At 43.2% G+C, this 15,850-nt stretch overlaps 1 protein-coding gene across 1 annotated transcript; it reads right to left on the bottom strand.

Annotated features, from left to right (window-relative positions):
* Window positions 1-1,973: 1,973 nt before the first annotated feature.
* polr3e (polymerase (RNA) III (DNA directed) polypeptide E) lies at window positions 1,974-14,010 on the bottom strand. The gene is made up of 21 exons (XM_063003347.1): window positions 13,883-14,010; window positions 10,829-10,959; window positions 10,674-10,724; window positions 10,506-10,583; window positions 10,108-10,223; window positions 9,937-10,019; window positions 9,759-9,866; window positions 9,404-9,453; window positions 9,206-9,325; window positions 8,927-9,012; window positions 8,713-8,757; window positions 7,921-8,012; window positions 7,710-7,830; window positions 7,370-7,451; window positions 7,207-7,266; window positions 6,969-7,126; window positions 6,820-6,881; window positions 5,037-5,497; window positions 3,536-3,613; window positions 3,320-3,445; window positions 1,974-2,465 (listed from the first exon to the last, which is right to left on the bottom strand). Exons 2-21 carry the CDS (start codon window positions 10,862-10,864, stop codon window positions 2,409-2,411), a joined length of 2,070 nt encoding a protein of 689 aa, XP_062859417.1. The 5' UTR covers window positions 10,865-10,959; window positions 13,883-14,010; the 3' UTR covers window positions 1,974-2,408.
* Between the last annotated feature and the right edge of the window lie 1,840 nt (window positions 14,011-15,850).

Consider the following 15,850-nt stretch of genomic DNA (forward strand, 5'->3'; position numbering starts at 1 on the left):
TTTTACCATCTACCGTACATATTACATCATAGAATATGTTCATTCTGTGTAGAGCAGAGCTGGAAACCACTGTTGAATGTGGATGACCTTTGAACCCTCAGACCAGTGTGACAAATATAAACACAGCCACATGAGCTCAGAAGTGCTTCAGAAATTGTCGTTACTTAACACAGTCCACCGCTGCATCAAGAAATGCAACCCGAAACTCTATTACACACGTAACCCTTTTCCACCGACGCAGCACAGAGCCCGTTCCGGTTCCCAAACGTGACTTTGAACCGGTTCCGCGTGTTTCCACCGGAAAAAAGAGGTTCCAGACAGAGAACTAGCGGGTCAATCTGGCACCACAGGATACTGGGTTATTCAGCCCGAACCGTGACGTCCGTCAGTGGGCGCGTCATGTTGTACAGCATAGCGACAGCAACAATGGCGTCAGCTGGGGTCTCGTATGGAGCTTAATGCTGAATTTTTATCTTTTAAACTTCACCTGATTACATTTTGAACCAGTTTGCCGCTGATATTTTCAAAGCACCTTTAAAAAGATGAACTGTGAGATATTACGAGATAAAAGTGACCCGGACAGAACGAAACTCGCTTAACGTGATAAATAAAGCGTGAAGCTTTTTCATCTCCCCGAGCTGCATAAACACACGTGAAGTAAATCCAGTTACACACAGGTACACGTGGTATTATAGACTAGATCTGATGTTTATTTCACACAGATTAATGTTCATGTTGTGGAACTTTAATGATGTTTTATCTCTCGAGCCGAGCGCTGAGTAAATCGCTTATTTGCGCCGAGAGTCGCGGTGAAACCGAAGCACAAAACTCTTCTCACGTTAATGAACTAAATAAAACAACAACTGAGACAAACACGTCACGTCTTCTTATCACCGATAGTTAGATCGATGCTTTTTACGTAAAAACAAACATCTGTAACAGCAGCACAAACGCTCACACATAATCTACACACTCCACCATGATGATGTTACCGCTCTTAACTCTTAGTAAGTAACGCCCACCGATGATGACGCTGCCTGGTTCTCAAAAACTGGTGGAAACGCGCGTCGGTTCTCTACAGAACACCAAGGTTCAGAGAAACCCGAACAGAACCGGTTCAAGAACCATGGTTTTTTTGGTGGAAAAGGGGTAACAGAGAAAGCCGTACATCAAGTTTTCTGGGCTCGAGATCATCTCAGATGGACCGAAAGGCAGTGGACACGAGTGCTGCGGTCAGACGAGTCCACAGTTCAGTGTCAAAGATGAAAGGACCATCCAGACTTTCATCAGCAAAAGGTACCACAGCAAACATCAGTCCTGGGTGACCTGTTTATTTATATGTGACGGTACCCCTAACATGGAGGCATATTTTGGGAGTTTAATGAGTCACGTGCTGAGATCCTTATTAAATCCGTGACTATTTCAACAGGGCGACACCACGCCTCATTCTGTACACTTCGTAAACACAGAGTGCGTGTGCTGGAGCGGCCTGCCTGCAGCCCAGATCTGTCTCCCGTCACGAAGAGGAGAATCAGACGACGGCGAGCACAGACTGTCGAACAGCCGGAGTCTCGTATCGAACAAGAACGGAGCAACAATCAGTGTCCTCAGTTCCACACGCATTAAAAAGTGGAATGAATAGGAACGCTGATGGAACACAGGGGGGATGGGGGGGGGAGACACGCCCCTGTACGCCCCCGTCCTGACTTTTTGGAGTCTGTTACAGGGATCAGATTCTAAATGTGTTTCTATTTACAAACTACAGTGGAAATGTAGGAATGTGGTTCGTACCGATTGGTCTGGAACAGAATGCATGATTTTTTAATCCTGAACAGCACAGCGCGGTTCTTATTTGCTAATGAAATGTTGAATGTAAAAATCAGCTGCCGAGGCTCATAAACATTATTAACCCTTCGGTTCCCAGAAAGCACCAAAAGCACGACAACCATCCCAAAGTCAGGAGCAAAATAAAATTACAGTCCAGTCATCTTTATTAATGAACTCTACTCCTGGATTAGAAAACAAACAGAATTTTCTTTTATTAATGAACTAAAGACGTGTGTAGGATCTGAGCCACGTCCAGCACCGACCGTCAATCGTTTATGATCCTGAACGTTTCTTTAACATCTTCTGGTTTGGTTACCGTCGGTTAAACGTCCAGAAAGGCAAAAAAACAACAAACAAAAAACCAAAAATGAGAAATGAAGCGTCCTGGAGCAGCAGGAACCTCCGGGTCCTCCGGGGTGGTTCTGATTCAGCTCGGGGGGGGGGGGGGGGGGGGATTTCAGTGAGAGATCCGTGGTTCGGCTCTTCGTCTCCTCGTGCAGAGCTCACCGGACTCACCAGGACACGGGTTCGATTGGCACGACCCCTCGGGTTCAGGGCACCTCGGGTTGGTTGCACTACTGTCATGACTGCACGGTGCCCTTCAGGTACCACATTCCTCCTAAACTGGTGCAGCACTCCTGGAACAGAGAACAAACATTTACACCCCACCAGGGTCTCGTTTATCTGGTACTGAGGTACGGCATGCCGCCGAGACCCCGGTCAGGACAGCCAGGGCTTATGACCCTCACAAAGTATGTGGACACCTGATCATGAGCATGTTAGACGAATAATTATGAGTGGATGTGGATGCTCTGCTGGCATGATGGTTTATCACGTTACTCTGTGCATCTGAGAACCGGGGTTTGAATCTTAGCGGTACTATCGGCCGGTAGGGCGTCCATACAGACACAATCATGGCAATTGGAAGTGCGCTCTCAGTGCCAGTCCTGAACTCGGATACAATAAGCAGACCAGAACGACCTGCGTTGAAGGCAACTGTAGCCTAGTGGTTACAATACTGGACTAGTAATCAAAAGGTTGCAGGTTCAAGCCCCACCACTGCCAGGTTGTCACCATTGGGCCCTTGAGCAAGGCCCTTAACCCTCAACAGCTTAGACACTGTACTGTCACAGTACTGTAAGTCCTTCTGGATAAAAGCGTCGGCTAAATGCTGAAACTGTAAATGAGACGCCCGACAGCACGTGATGATAAATTAATTATAGATTTTAATAATTAGATGATAACTTTAATTATGAAGTGAATTAATAAAACACTTAAATATAAGAACGCTCTCTATACGTTTAGGAAACACCTCTCAGCCACCGTGTTCGGGGACTGGGACTAATAGTCGGGATCTTTTAAAGGTTCCTGAACCTGAACCCTGACTGAAGCTCAGACCTGAGCAGAACTCTGGACGTGAACACACAACCTTGTTTACAGGAGGAGGTTCGAACCCCCTCCCCCGGCGGGTCTGATGAGGACGAGACGGTACCTTGAGCAGCTTGTCCACGTCGGCCTTGGTCACGGCGTCACCGAGTTCCTGCGTGAGCCGCGACTGAATCACGTTCCTCCTCACGCGGTAGTTCTTCATAAAGATCTCGAACAGAACCTGACGGTGCTGCAGGAACCAGCAGAGATCTCATCATGTTATATCAGATACACACTCACTTATACACACACATATACAAACACACACACACACTCTCACCTTATCGAAGGTCTCACCGCTCTCCCATAGACCGTAGACTTTCTGTTCGTCTGCACTAGCGCTGCTCTGAGGGGGAAACTGCAAAGCACAGCAAAATATAAATACATACATAAATAAAGGTGATAAAATCCAAAACTACAAGCTCTTAATGTATACATTGTTTATAGATATACATCACTTCTGACACCATCAACCACACGTGTTATTCCATCACTGCATGTACTTTGGGATCCTAGTGGGTGGAGCTTCGCGCTATCAATCAGAAGACTCTGGGTTCGAATCCTGGCTCTGCCATGCAGCCACTGTTGGACCCTTGAGCAAGGCCCTTAACACTCCAAGCTAAAATATCCCCAACTTCCCAACAAGCTGTGATACACGACCCAGGTAAAGAATCATGATCAGGAATAAAGAGAGGATCCACCTTTATTATTTATTCTACTTTCATCAGGTAAATAAAGATTAAAGAGAATGAAACATCACACGTTCTTCTCTTTATTGCGTGTTACTGAACGTCCCAACTGTTTCTGGAAACCGGGTTTGTACGTTGCAGGACTGAGAAGCAGAACTGAAGGATTAGATCAGAACACACAAACACAGTCGGTCTGGATTAAACGACAGGGCTTTACACCCAGGGGAATTAGGCGTGTCTAAACCAGTAATGAGCTTCTGCTTCTATTCAGAGCACCTGAATAAATAAACGCTCTTACCAAAAAACAATGGACGACACCCTGGACTCATAAGACCAGATTAAGGTGCATAATAATAAGGACTTAAAATACTCCCTCCCAAAACGTAAAGTCACGATGTAGGGTGTGGCACAGTAGTGTGTGATGTCCAGGTACGAGAATATTAGGTGCAGCAGTGTTGTTGGGATTTTAATTGCTGTTTATACTCACTTGCCTCTTAGTTAGTCCATTTACATCTCTGTTCTCCTTCCAGCATTGACGCTGAGACATGTAAAATCCCAACAACACTGCTGCACCTGCTAGACTAACACCATGTTAATGTCACTGCGGTGCTAAAATGACCCACCACCCAAATATACTGTAGCCAAAAGTATCTGGACGCCTCAACTGTCTCTAACAGGTGTAATAAATCAATCATATAAAGGACATCACATGCTTCTGGCTATGCAGCAACAGTTTAGGGAAGGCCCTATGTTGGGTGTAAAGAAGATTCAGTGTCCTGAGCTCAGCCACTCAACAGCTCTGGGATGAACCGGAACACCGACTGAGAATCAGTGCACAGCCGTACAAATACCGCCATCGTTTGTGCTACTGAACGGGCACAAATTCCCACACACAGACACACACGCTATAAAGTCTGAGGCTGTTGTTCTAGCTTAAAGATCACACAGAGGTCAATAGGTTGTTTTTAAACGAGACGTCAGACCAGCTCACGGTCAGGCGTCCCAATACTTCTGGCTGTATAGTGTATCTATAGAGAGCAGAGATGATCCTACACTGACTGTATGTGCTCGTGTACGTGCAGCTGTACTCACAGGCACTAGGATCTGTTTGCAGTCGCAGTGGAGGACGGTGTCGTGCAGCATGCGGTCAGTCACGTGTCCGAAGCGCCCGTGTCCCGTGGGCAGGCTGGCCAGGTGCAGGTTGAAGAGCCGCTTCACCTCGCTGAGGCACAGCACGTGGTGTTTCCTGAAAGTGTTCCGTACAAAGTCCCGGAGCTCCGGGGTGGGAGTCTGAGGGGCCCCGGGCTCTCTGTTAGGGGAGTCGGATGAGGGGTAGCCGTTGTGAGCTCCGTTCGGGACGGAACCGGACGTGTCCATGGACTCCTCGGGGTCGCTCACGGGTTCTTCTTTGATTCGCACCTCGGCGCTGGGTGGGGCGGAGGACGACGCCTTTAACCTCCGGGCATCCAGGTCCCTCTGCAGGGTGGTGTGGTGAGTCTGGGCGTTCTCTCGGGCCGTCTTCAGACGCTGCTCACCGCTGACGTGAACGGGTTCTGAGAAACGTAGAACATGATTATAGGTGATGAAAACATGATGAACAGGCGGCGGTCGGGATGATATTCACAGATCTGCACCTTTAAATCATCACACTGTAGCTGATGTGGTCTACACCAGTGGTCCCCAACCACCAGGTCACAGACCGGTACCAGTCCGTGGGTCATTTCTTATCGGGCCGCACAGAAAGATTGTCGTTTGTTTGTTTATTTGGATTTAATCATCATGTTTACACTCTTTATATCTTATATGAAACCGGTCTGTGGTGCACAAATAGTTAGGGACCGCTGCTCTACACCAGTGGCCTGATTTTCGCTGGTCGTTGCTAGATGTGGCGGCTCGGAAGCAACTTGGCATTCGCTCAGGGATCAAAACTCGGCTCTCGATCGGTGTGTGTGAACTCTTAAACCCCTCGATCCGACTCGAGAAAAATATCTAGCATGTCAAATATCTGGATCAGTCGGCCGACTGGCAGCGAGTGCTGTGTGGAACTACAGCCAATGAGAACGCAGGATACGGGGTGAGGGGAAACCCGAGGGAGGAGTGTAAAAACGTGGTACAGGGGTGTAATATAGTTTCTATCAGAATACATCAGCACACACACAAGTTTTACAGTATTTATGACCTTATCGTTCATGCCAAACCATAACACCAACGTTCCAACCTCTAACTCACTACAGAACAGAACAGAACAGAACAGACGCCCCCTGCTGGTCACGTAGCCAAATCCACTCGGATTCATTTATTTTTCCTCGTTGACTTTACGCTGCACATCAGCACACACACAGCCCTGATCTCTCGCTTATTGTTGGCGGGTATTGTTGGACGTGGTATCATTAAACCCCTCGTCACTTCTCACGTGTGTTTTCGTGACTAAACATAGTTCGGGAGACCGGACAGACTCGTCCGAGATTCCTCCTGATGGTAGATGGTGGCCAATCGTTGTTCATGTGGCCGCTCAGCCCAGCCGAAAATAAAACGTCCTTTAAATGTTTGCTCTTCTCTGCAGGACACACAGGAAAACAAACACCAAAAACAGGGTACAGTGCTTTATAATGGTCAGGGGCGTGGCAGGTACCGGACACAGTGACGAATCTGTGGAAGAATTTCGATCATCGACTCCCTCAGACAATAATCTGTGTAGACGCCCGAGCAGCCAATAAAAAAAAAAAAAGTTTTTTATGGTAAATCTATATACAGTATATATCTGTCTCTATATATACACGTACATTTATATACAATAGGTAGGTCCCTACTAAATTTGCTCCTCTCAGAAACTGCTTCTACTCTCACTGTATCTAACCCTAGATCAGATCATTACCGCTGCGAGATGATTTCTTCTGCAGGAAGTCCTCCTTCGAGAAGTTAAACACCTTTTCCAACCTGCAGCAACACAATCAAACAATGAAAATCTGACCGAACACTGAACACCAGCACTTTATCTGTAAACAGAGGAATTTTAGGTGCTACTTGTTCTGGATGCCCAGCCACAGCATGTGTTGTCTCTGAGCCACGTCCGGGTGCTTCTTGATGAAGTCGTGGTCGGTGGGCAGCAGGAAATCCCAGCCTCGGTTCGCTCGGGGTACGGCCATTTGCTCCAGGAAGTCCTTCACGTCCTCGGGGGGCAACTGCACACAATCAGGGGAGCAGAAGTGTGAGCAGAACACCTGGACATCACCTGGACGTACCTGGAGAGAATCACACTGACCTTTATAACGGCTGTAACTTCTTTTCTCATCAGTGAGCGCTCATGTGTGAACCTCCACATCTAAAACAAACAGCACAGGGAACACTGAGTGTAACTGAGACGCGTTCATGCTTTCACATTCCAAAAATAATCTCTGTTAAGTTTTATGTTTAGTGTAACTCACCACAAAGTCACGGCCTCTACACAGCACTTCTGCAGGAACACCACTGTGGGGACTGCAGGTGGACTTGGGATACAAAACATCACTGAAAAACAAAGATTTTATTGGTATTTCCTCCCAGTTTAACTGTCTTATACCTGTAAAAAGCAAATCAAGTTATTTTAGCATGTTAATTACATTTTTCAAACAATCCTCCAAATAACAAATAATTAAATAACAATCAGCATTCTGCCCTAAAGCATCAGTTAAATCATCCCAAACCCCTTATCCTCATCATTACTAACACAAATATGAGCAGTTACAGTCCAGAATCATGTGTAGTGGACTTATTGAACCCTCTCACCTCTTGACCACCCAGTTCCCCTGAACGAGCATCGCCACCTGCTGGATGCAGCGCAGTACTGCGGTGGAGTCAGTGCCCGATGCCAGCAGCCCCATCAGATTGGCGTATGGCATCACCTTAACTAAACACACATCACAACAAATAATAATTAATAATAAATACATTTACATCAGAGAGCTGGTGGTAGAAAAAATTTGTAACTTCAACCTACCGTTCTTCATCAGGGTCTTCACCTGATCACCCAGCGGCAGCGTTCTTAACTGAGCCATGGAGAGAACGTTACTGGGGCCCACCGGCCTCGTTCTGAGAATAATAATCATAATAATATTAAACATAATAATAATAATAATAATAAATATAATAATAATTATTATAATATTAATGATATTAATAATAATAAATATAATAATAATATTAATGATAATAACTTTAATAATAATAATGATTGATAATAATAATATAATAATTATAATAAATAAAATAATAATAATAATGATAATAATAATAATAATAACAAAACAATATAATAAAAACAATAAATTATACAAAATAATGGCAATAATAATAAATAAAAAAACAATGATTATAAAAATAAAAAATATATTAAATAATAAAAAGAACAATAATAAATTAAAATAAAACAAACATAATAAGACACAAGTTTACAATATAAATAAATTACTATACAGTTACAAATAAAATTTCAATCAGAGATAATAAAATAATAAAAATACAACAACGATAATTCTAATAATAAATATAAAAATTATAATTATAGAAAATAAAAAATAATGACAATATTAAGAAAAATAATGACAAAAATCAATAATAACAAAAATAAACAATTAATTAAATAATTAAAATAATATTATAATAAAAACTCAAAAAACAAACTAATTATAATAAACAATAAAAAAAATTAAAAAATAAAGAATTAAAGATTACAAACAGTGACAGAAAAATAACAGCAGTGTTAAAATGAGGTAGCAGAATAAACTCTTACGTCTTTTCCTCTGCGAGTGGAGGCATAAGCATGGCGAGATACTCACTGCAGGAAGAAAATATTGATTAGGTGCATCATGTTTAAATCCACCCAGAATCAACCCACTTCAATAAACAGAATTCAGTAAAACAGGTGTAAAACGTAATGAGACGAGGCCTGAAACATGAATGAGAACCCTGACTGAGCATCACGTCGTGGCTCTCTCCGTAATTACCTGGGTGTTTTCACCAGCTCCGTGTTCTCGTGAGAATCCATGGCTTGGCAGTACAGATACTGACGTTCATGTTCTGATCGGCCGTCCTGCACACAGACGAACACACATGAGGACGAGAGACGGAGACACGAAAGAGTCATTTCATTTTCATCTACTGATTCATAATGGTCAGGGGCGTGGCGGGTCCTGGACAGGGCGACAATCCGTGGAAGAGTTTCAAACATCGACCCCATCAGACAATCAAATCTGTGTGGACGTCCGGGTTTATATAACCTTTACCTTTAGACCGTGGTAATGTAAATGGACCCAGGGTTCTTCTGCCTGTTTCTTCTGCAGGAACTCGTAGGACTGGATCCGGCGCTGACGAGCCTGTTCGGACTCCGGTCTGGAAAACCGAACCTTCACACAAGAAGATGAAAAGAACTGTTAGATACACAAACACCCAATCCTGCAGTGAATGATGTTAGAAGGTCTTACGGTGATCTGCTTCACGTCGTCTTCTGCTTCATCCTGAGACGAGTCTCCAGCTGTAACGGCAAACAAACACCCGGGAAACGAATCGTTAACAAAGTACGACAATTAAGATCAAGGGTTTTACCATCTACAGGTCATAACACTATTCAAAGTTTCAAAGAATGACCAGCTGGTGCGAAGGTCTCTGTGCAGCGGCATCGATCAGCCAGCAGAGGGCGTCAATGCTGCAGTTATGAGGAGGGTGCAACTCCGGCGGAGGAGATTCCTCATCACTTCAGCATTGACGCCCTCTGCTGGCTGATCGATGCCGCTGCACAGAGACAGGGGATAAGGTACTGGGGAATCGGATATGACTTACCTTCGTTAGCCGCCTCCCTCTCTTTATGTTTCACGTCAGCTTTATCCAGATAAGAGAAGCTGGGTCTCATCTGAAGGATCCCCTGTAGGGGCGTGAGATGAAGCTCTCCTGTCGACGACACACGGCGTCAGTCAGCGTCACGTTAGCTCATATCATTAATAATTACAATTATCATTACCTTTATGGAACACCGCGGCGGCGTAGCGACTGGTGTTGGTAGTCGCCTGTATGGACGAGAACGTTTGCTTGTCCATCATTTTACTGGAAACAAAAAACAAAACAAACTCGTCACGGGTCGATCGGAAACGTATCGCGAGGTAAAACGGGCGTACACAGATAAACGACGTACACAGAGTAAGTGCTGGAGTCCTCCAAAGTCGTGCCGTCCACGTTCAGGGCGATCTGCTCGCCTTTACTGCGACAGTAGTTGGGACTCGTGGTGTCGATGGCCACCTCGAGGTCGACCTGCACATGCAAACGGAGAACAACGCGATATAAATCAATTCCACCGCATCTAAAGGTCTAGCAAAAATTAAAATGCTGGTTTTAAAGCTCTAAAGAAGATAAAAAACGCTGGTTTTAAACGTCTAGAGAAGATAACTTGTTTTAAAGATCTAACAGAGACAAAAACACTGGTGTTAAAGATCTAGTGGAGATAAAAACGCTGTTTTTAAAAGTCTAGAGAAACAAACGCAGGTTTTAAAGGTCTAGCAGAGATAAAAACGCTGGTTTTAAACGTGTACTCACCTTCTGCTGCTTGGGTTTAATTCTGGCAGATAAATGAGCGAAGTCGTCGTAGCTCATGGTGGCAGGACGGACGGGATACTGCAAGAACGACATTTTAATAAGTGTAAACACAAACGATAAAACTAAGAGATGAAAACAGTCAGAACAGCCAGAACACGGAACTCTCACCTGGAACAGGTACAGCTTATCCACCAGACTTTTGGCGAGGTACACGTCGATCTAACAACAGCCAGAAAAAAAACGTCAGATCAAAAGATTCCGTCACACTTTTACCAAAGCAGAGATAACAGAAAGGGGGCGAAGGATAGGAACCACGCCCGTACCTCCTGTATAATGGGGTCGTCCTCTTCGCTGGCCATCGTGGAAGAGCAGGGAGGAAACGTCCAGCGCCCCTACTGACGGCAAACCGGGGATCAGAGAACCGCTGACAGGCTCACAGCACAGCATGCAAAACCTAACAACACACACAGTCAGTTATTGACTATATTTTATTTCAGCAGCACTTTAGAACTGAAGTTTGATGTTGTATTATGATAGAAATGGCACCCCCCCCCCCCCCCCCCCCCCCCCCATTTTCCTACCATTTCGTCAGATCCAATTCCCCAATGATATTTCCCCTCTACTGCTGCAGACTACTGACTGAGGAGAGTCGTGACTAACACACACGCCCTCACACGTGTGCAGCACCGACCGCTTCTTTTCACCTGCACCAGGGTTCATACGGAGATCCGTATCACGCACGGAGAGTCCCGCATAGATCTCCATTATTCCCGTCTGTGCAGCGCCATCGATCAGCCAGCAGAGGGAGTAACTGCAGCAATTATGAGGAATCCCTTCCGACACTCCCTCATACCCTTGCACCAGTCGATCACTGCCCGAATAGGCAGAGTATTTGTATAACAAATAAGTGACTTCAGGCACACTGAGGCCCTGTAGTGGACTGTGGCCCTGGGTTAAGAACCATTGCATTAGTTCACATCAAACATCAAAATGGGGGAAAATATCATCCGAGCGATTCTGACTGCGTTGTTGTTTCTTTGCTATTGGAGGGAAAACCCTAAAACATTCGGTGACAGAAACACCCTGATAATGAGGGAACAGCCGGACTGATTTGAGCTGAAGGGCCACGATAACCCCTCACTACAGGACATTAAAGCTTGAGGCGGTGTCCTACAACAGAAGCAGCTCAGGTTGGGATCACTTCTGCTAACCAAAACCAGGAATCTGAAGCTACATACGACTAGGACTGGCTCGATACCACTTTTTTATGTCCGATACCGATATTGCAAATTAAGTATCAGCCGATACCGATACCAATCCGATACTGTCACTTCTCCTTTCAAACTAAGCAGTAATGATACACATCTCAATGCACCATGGGTAAACTAGTTAACTAAATAACGATGCTTAGACTGTGTAACTAACGTTCTAAATAAATGAATACAGAAGCTACATCACACTTCTACAGAACTGCAGTTTTTATTTTCACTTTTACACACACAACATTTAGCAGCAGTTTTGGCTTGTTTAACAAAAGTGTCCACAATTGGAAGATGTGGATGTCAATCAAACACGATGGACGGATTAGAATTGACACAGAGTTTAAATTTCTTGTTAAAGTTAAAGTCACTTTTTAGATGATTAAAAATCAAAGAACGCTTATTAAAAACCTGCTAAATTTTCAAGAGGAAAATTGGAAATGGTGGAGTTTGTTTTATTTCATAACACTAATGGATTAATCGTTGAGGATGTGAGAGATCTCCAAGCTGGGACAAGATATGGTCTTTATCTCAGTCGAGCGATTTATCATCTATAAAGCCATTTTTATTGTGGCCGGATTGTTTAAAATGTTAAAAGTTTAAGTAGATCAGTGTGTTTTCATTTCTGAATGGCAGTTGTGGATGAGTTGTTGATCAGTGGAACATGTTAATGGTGTCGTCAAGCGTGAGTGGCAATAAGCGGCACTCTGTTGGAATGCATCTTTGTGTGTTATCCTTATTTACATTGTGTTATTTACATTAAGCAACAGTATCAGATCTGATTACACATTTTTTTTCCTTCCGATATCCGATCCAGTGATTTGGGCCAATATCGGATCGATACCGAGAATGGGATCGGTGCCTGCCTCACATACAACAGGCTCCCCGGTCACCAGATCCTAATCCAGTACCGCACATTTAGGATGTGGTTGAACGGGAGACTTCAGACATAAACATGTAGCTGATAAATCAACACAATCAATACAATAAATCATGTAAACATGGACCTGTTCCCAAGAATCAAGGTGGTCATGATTCCAGGGGGTTGGTGTTATATTTCCACAAAAAGGAACCACTTAGATTGATGAATGGCTCTGGTATCTGTGCAAACTATTCAATCCAAACATGAAATTCTGATAAAGAAACTGAACACAGTGGGTGAGGACAGAGATCCTGGGGAAACAGTGGCCAGCCATGGACTGATGACATTCCCAAACCTTACCTGGAATACATTATAAATACATTATAAATACATTACTGCTTCATTTAGTATAACAGAATATACTGTATTCCTATTAGATATTGATATAATTACTAAAAATTGAATAATAAATCTGGAATGAATGAAACACTGAAGTTACACCATCATGTCATCAGACAGTCCAGCACTGACAGGACCTGTTAAGAACGATATATTTTACACCTGTAAACTAAATTACGTCTTTATTCTGGAAGTATAAAGTTAGGAATATGATTATTTATCTTTACTAATGAAACTGACCTGGTTCTAAAGGATTTTTAAAACCACAACGTGGAAAAACTACAGTAGCATGCTGCTATGCTAAACATGACATCTAAAGATGTTCAACATCTCTATTATTATTAGAACCGGTGGGGAGTATGCTATTATTATAAGAAACACGACAGAAAATAACTCCTACACTAGAAAATGTTTTTATTTCTGGAAATGGAATCATAAAAGCGAGTGCTGCTGTACTGCATGGCGACATGTTTGTTTTTAGAATCGCCTGTCTATGCATTTAATGAACGCTGCACGCTTGGTGTGAAACGTAGCACGATTCATAAATAAATCAGCACTGAAACTCTTCAGATTTACTAAGTTTAAAAGTTTTACATGTTCTTACAATAACAAACAGCTCTAATAGTTAGAGAAGTATTTCTACATTAGATTTAGTCCATGTGAACCCTGTCATTTTGTGCACACTGCCTACTGATTGTTACAGTTACACGTGAGTTTAAGAATAGAAGTTTTGTTGTAAAGCTTTCGGTCAGCATGTGGTTAAAACAGTTCCACTATAACACGTTTCAGGCCTAATTATCCCTGTAATAATGAATAATAATAATAATATAATTAATATGAGATTTAATCATTCTGACCTGAACTGTACTAAACACACCGGGTTCTCTGCGGTCGTGGTGCGTTCACGTTCCCCGCTGTGCTAAACTACTCCCCGCAGTAGAAGTCAGTCGCTGAGAGTGCTCTGTGCTGCCATGTTGCTGAGCTCCAGCTCTTCCTGTGCTCACACACGTGGGTGAGGAGTCAGCCTATAGACTGCCTTCTCTCTACCCATGATGCACTACGACAGCAAGGGGTTAGGACTGGTCCCATTCACACTTGTACACTCCCTAGGGCACTTTGTCTAGTTACCCTCATCTACCCTTACAGTGGAACATAAATTAAACTGATAAAATAGTGCAAACATTAAAGAGTAAAATGTAATGTGAGTAATTCTGACAGAACCTGGTTGAACTATCTTTTAAAAATCATCCTTTTAACAAAAACACATGAAGAATGAATCCCAGACAGCAAAGGGGCACAAAATCAGTGGTTCCATCTTCCAACTTTTGTTCAGTAAAACTAAAACAGCTGTTTTATTGTTTATTTTCTATACTAGTAAGGTTAGCAGTTTGTACCCTTATATATCAGAGTGTTCAGACATTTACAGCATTCAGCGACCCACAATTATGACTGAATACAACTTGAATTGAGGGTTAAGGGTCTTACTCAGGGGTCCAACAGTGTCAACTTGGCTTGAACCAGCAACCTTTTGATTACTAGTCCAGTACTTTAACCACTGAAGCCACCACCACACATCCAGTCGATGGTTTTTTTTTCTCCAAATTGCTCTCAGAAAGACCACAGAACTACAGAACTACAGATAAACGGGTCGGGTCAGGTGCTGGAGGAGATGTTTAGGCATGAAGGAAGCATTACAACAACCTAATATGCTAAACTGCCCTAACGTAACTGCTTTCACAAAAACAAAAATTAAAACAGATGTTAATAATCACAGATATCTGAAAACCAACTTTAGTTAAAACCAAAGTTTATGCTTTTCAGAGCCATTTAGAGCAATGGTGTGATGTGATTGGTCCATTTTACTGTCATTCGAATTATTCATTGAATTCCTGATTGAATAGGTGGGTATGAAGGATTTGTATTTTGAAGCACCCCTAAACACCATGTGACTCCATCAGAGTGGCGTATTTACACGTTCAGCTAGACTCTTGTCAGTTTCTGAGCAAAGGTGGAACACAAAACCCGTTGTCATCTAAAACATGACCAAATGCACGTCCATCAGGAAGCCATGTATAAATGTACTGAAGCTTTTATTCATATTTGTGATTGTAGTGGAGGGGGGCGGGTGGGTGTTTTCACATTTCCTACATCCCCGGGTAAAAATAATTTTAGATGAAGTTAAATCTGATGTGTTAAAGCAGTAAAAACACCAAACACTAAGTTTGCACCAATGTTCAGAAAAGTGATGTGAAACAGTGTGTGTGTGGGACTGGCGCCCCATCCAGGGTGTTACTGTGTGCCTTGCGCCCATTGAAAAGCTGGGATAGGCTCCGGCAACCCTGATTGGATAAGCGGTTGAGTGTGTGTGTTATTTCTAATATCTGGACAGAGGTACGATTCTAGATTTCTTTACTTAATTTAAGGACAGTGGTTAATTTTAATTGTTTATATTGTTGTGGTTTTAGGTTTGCAAAAAAACACAGCACCCCTTTAAAATCCTGTAAAATATTTAAACTCACGACCTGGCCAAGCGTCCACACAAACACAACCGTGTTCGATGGAGGGAAGGTCGATATGTGATCTCAGGAACTGTTCCGAGTGCCTGATTGAGTCGCATGCAGCTTAGTGCGTCTCTCCATACGTCATCCGGCTCTCCTTGATCAGATTAGGGATTGAATATGACTAAATTAAGAGATGAATCCAAGAGAAAACTTGTGTAGAAGGTACACGTCATTCAAACCACTGACTGACATCACTTCCATTCATCTGTTCACGTTCATATTTATTATTCAGTTTCATTTTAAAACAAAGAGCATTAATTATTC

This window comes from Trichomycterus rosablanca, chromosome 10, assembly GCF_030014385.1.
Source record: "Trichomycterus rosablanca isolate fTriRos1 chromosome 10, fTriRos1.hap1, whole genome shotgun sequence".
In the NCBI taxonomy this organism is placed as follows: Eukaryota; Metazoa; Chordata; class Actinopteri; order Siluriformes; family Trichomycteridae; genus Trichomycterus; species Trichomycterus rosablanca.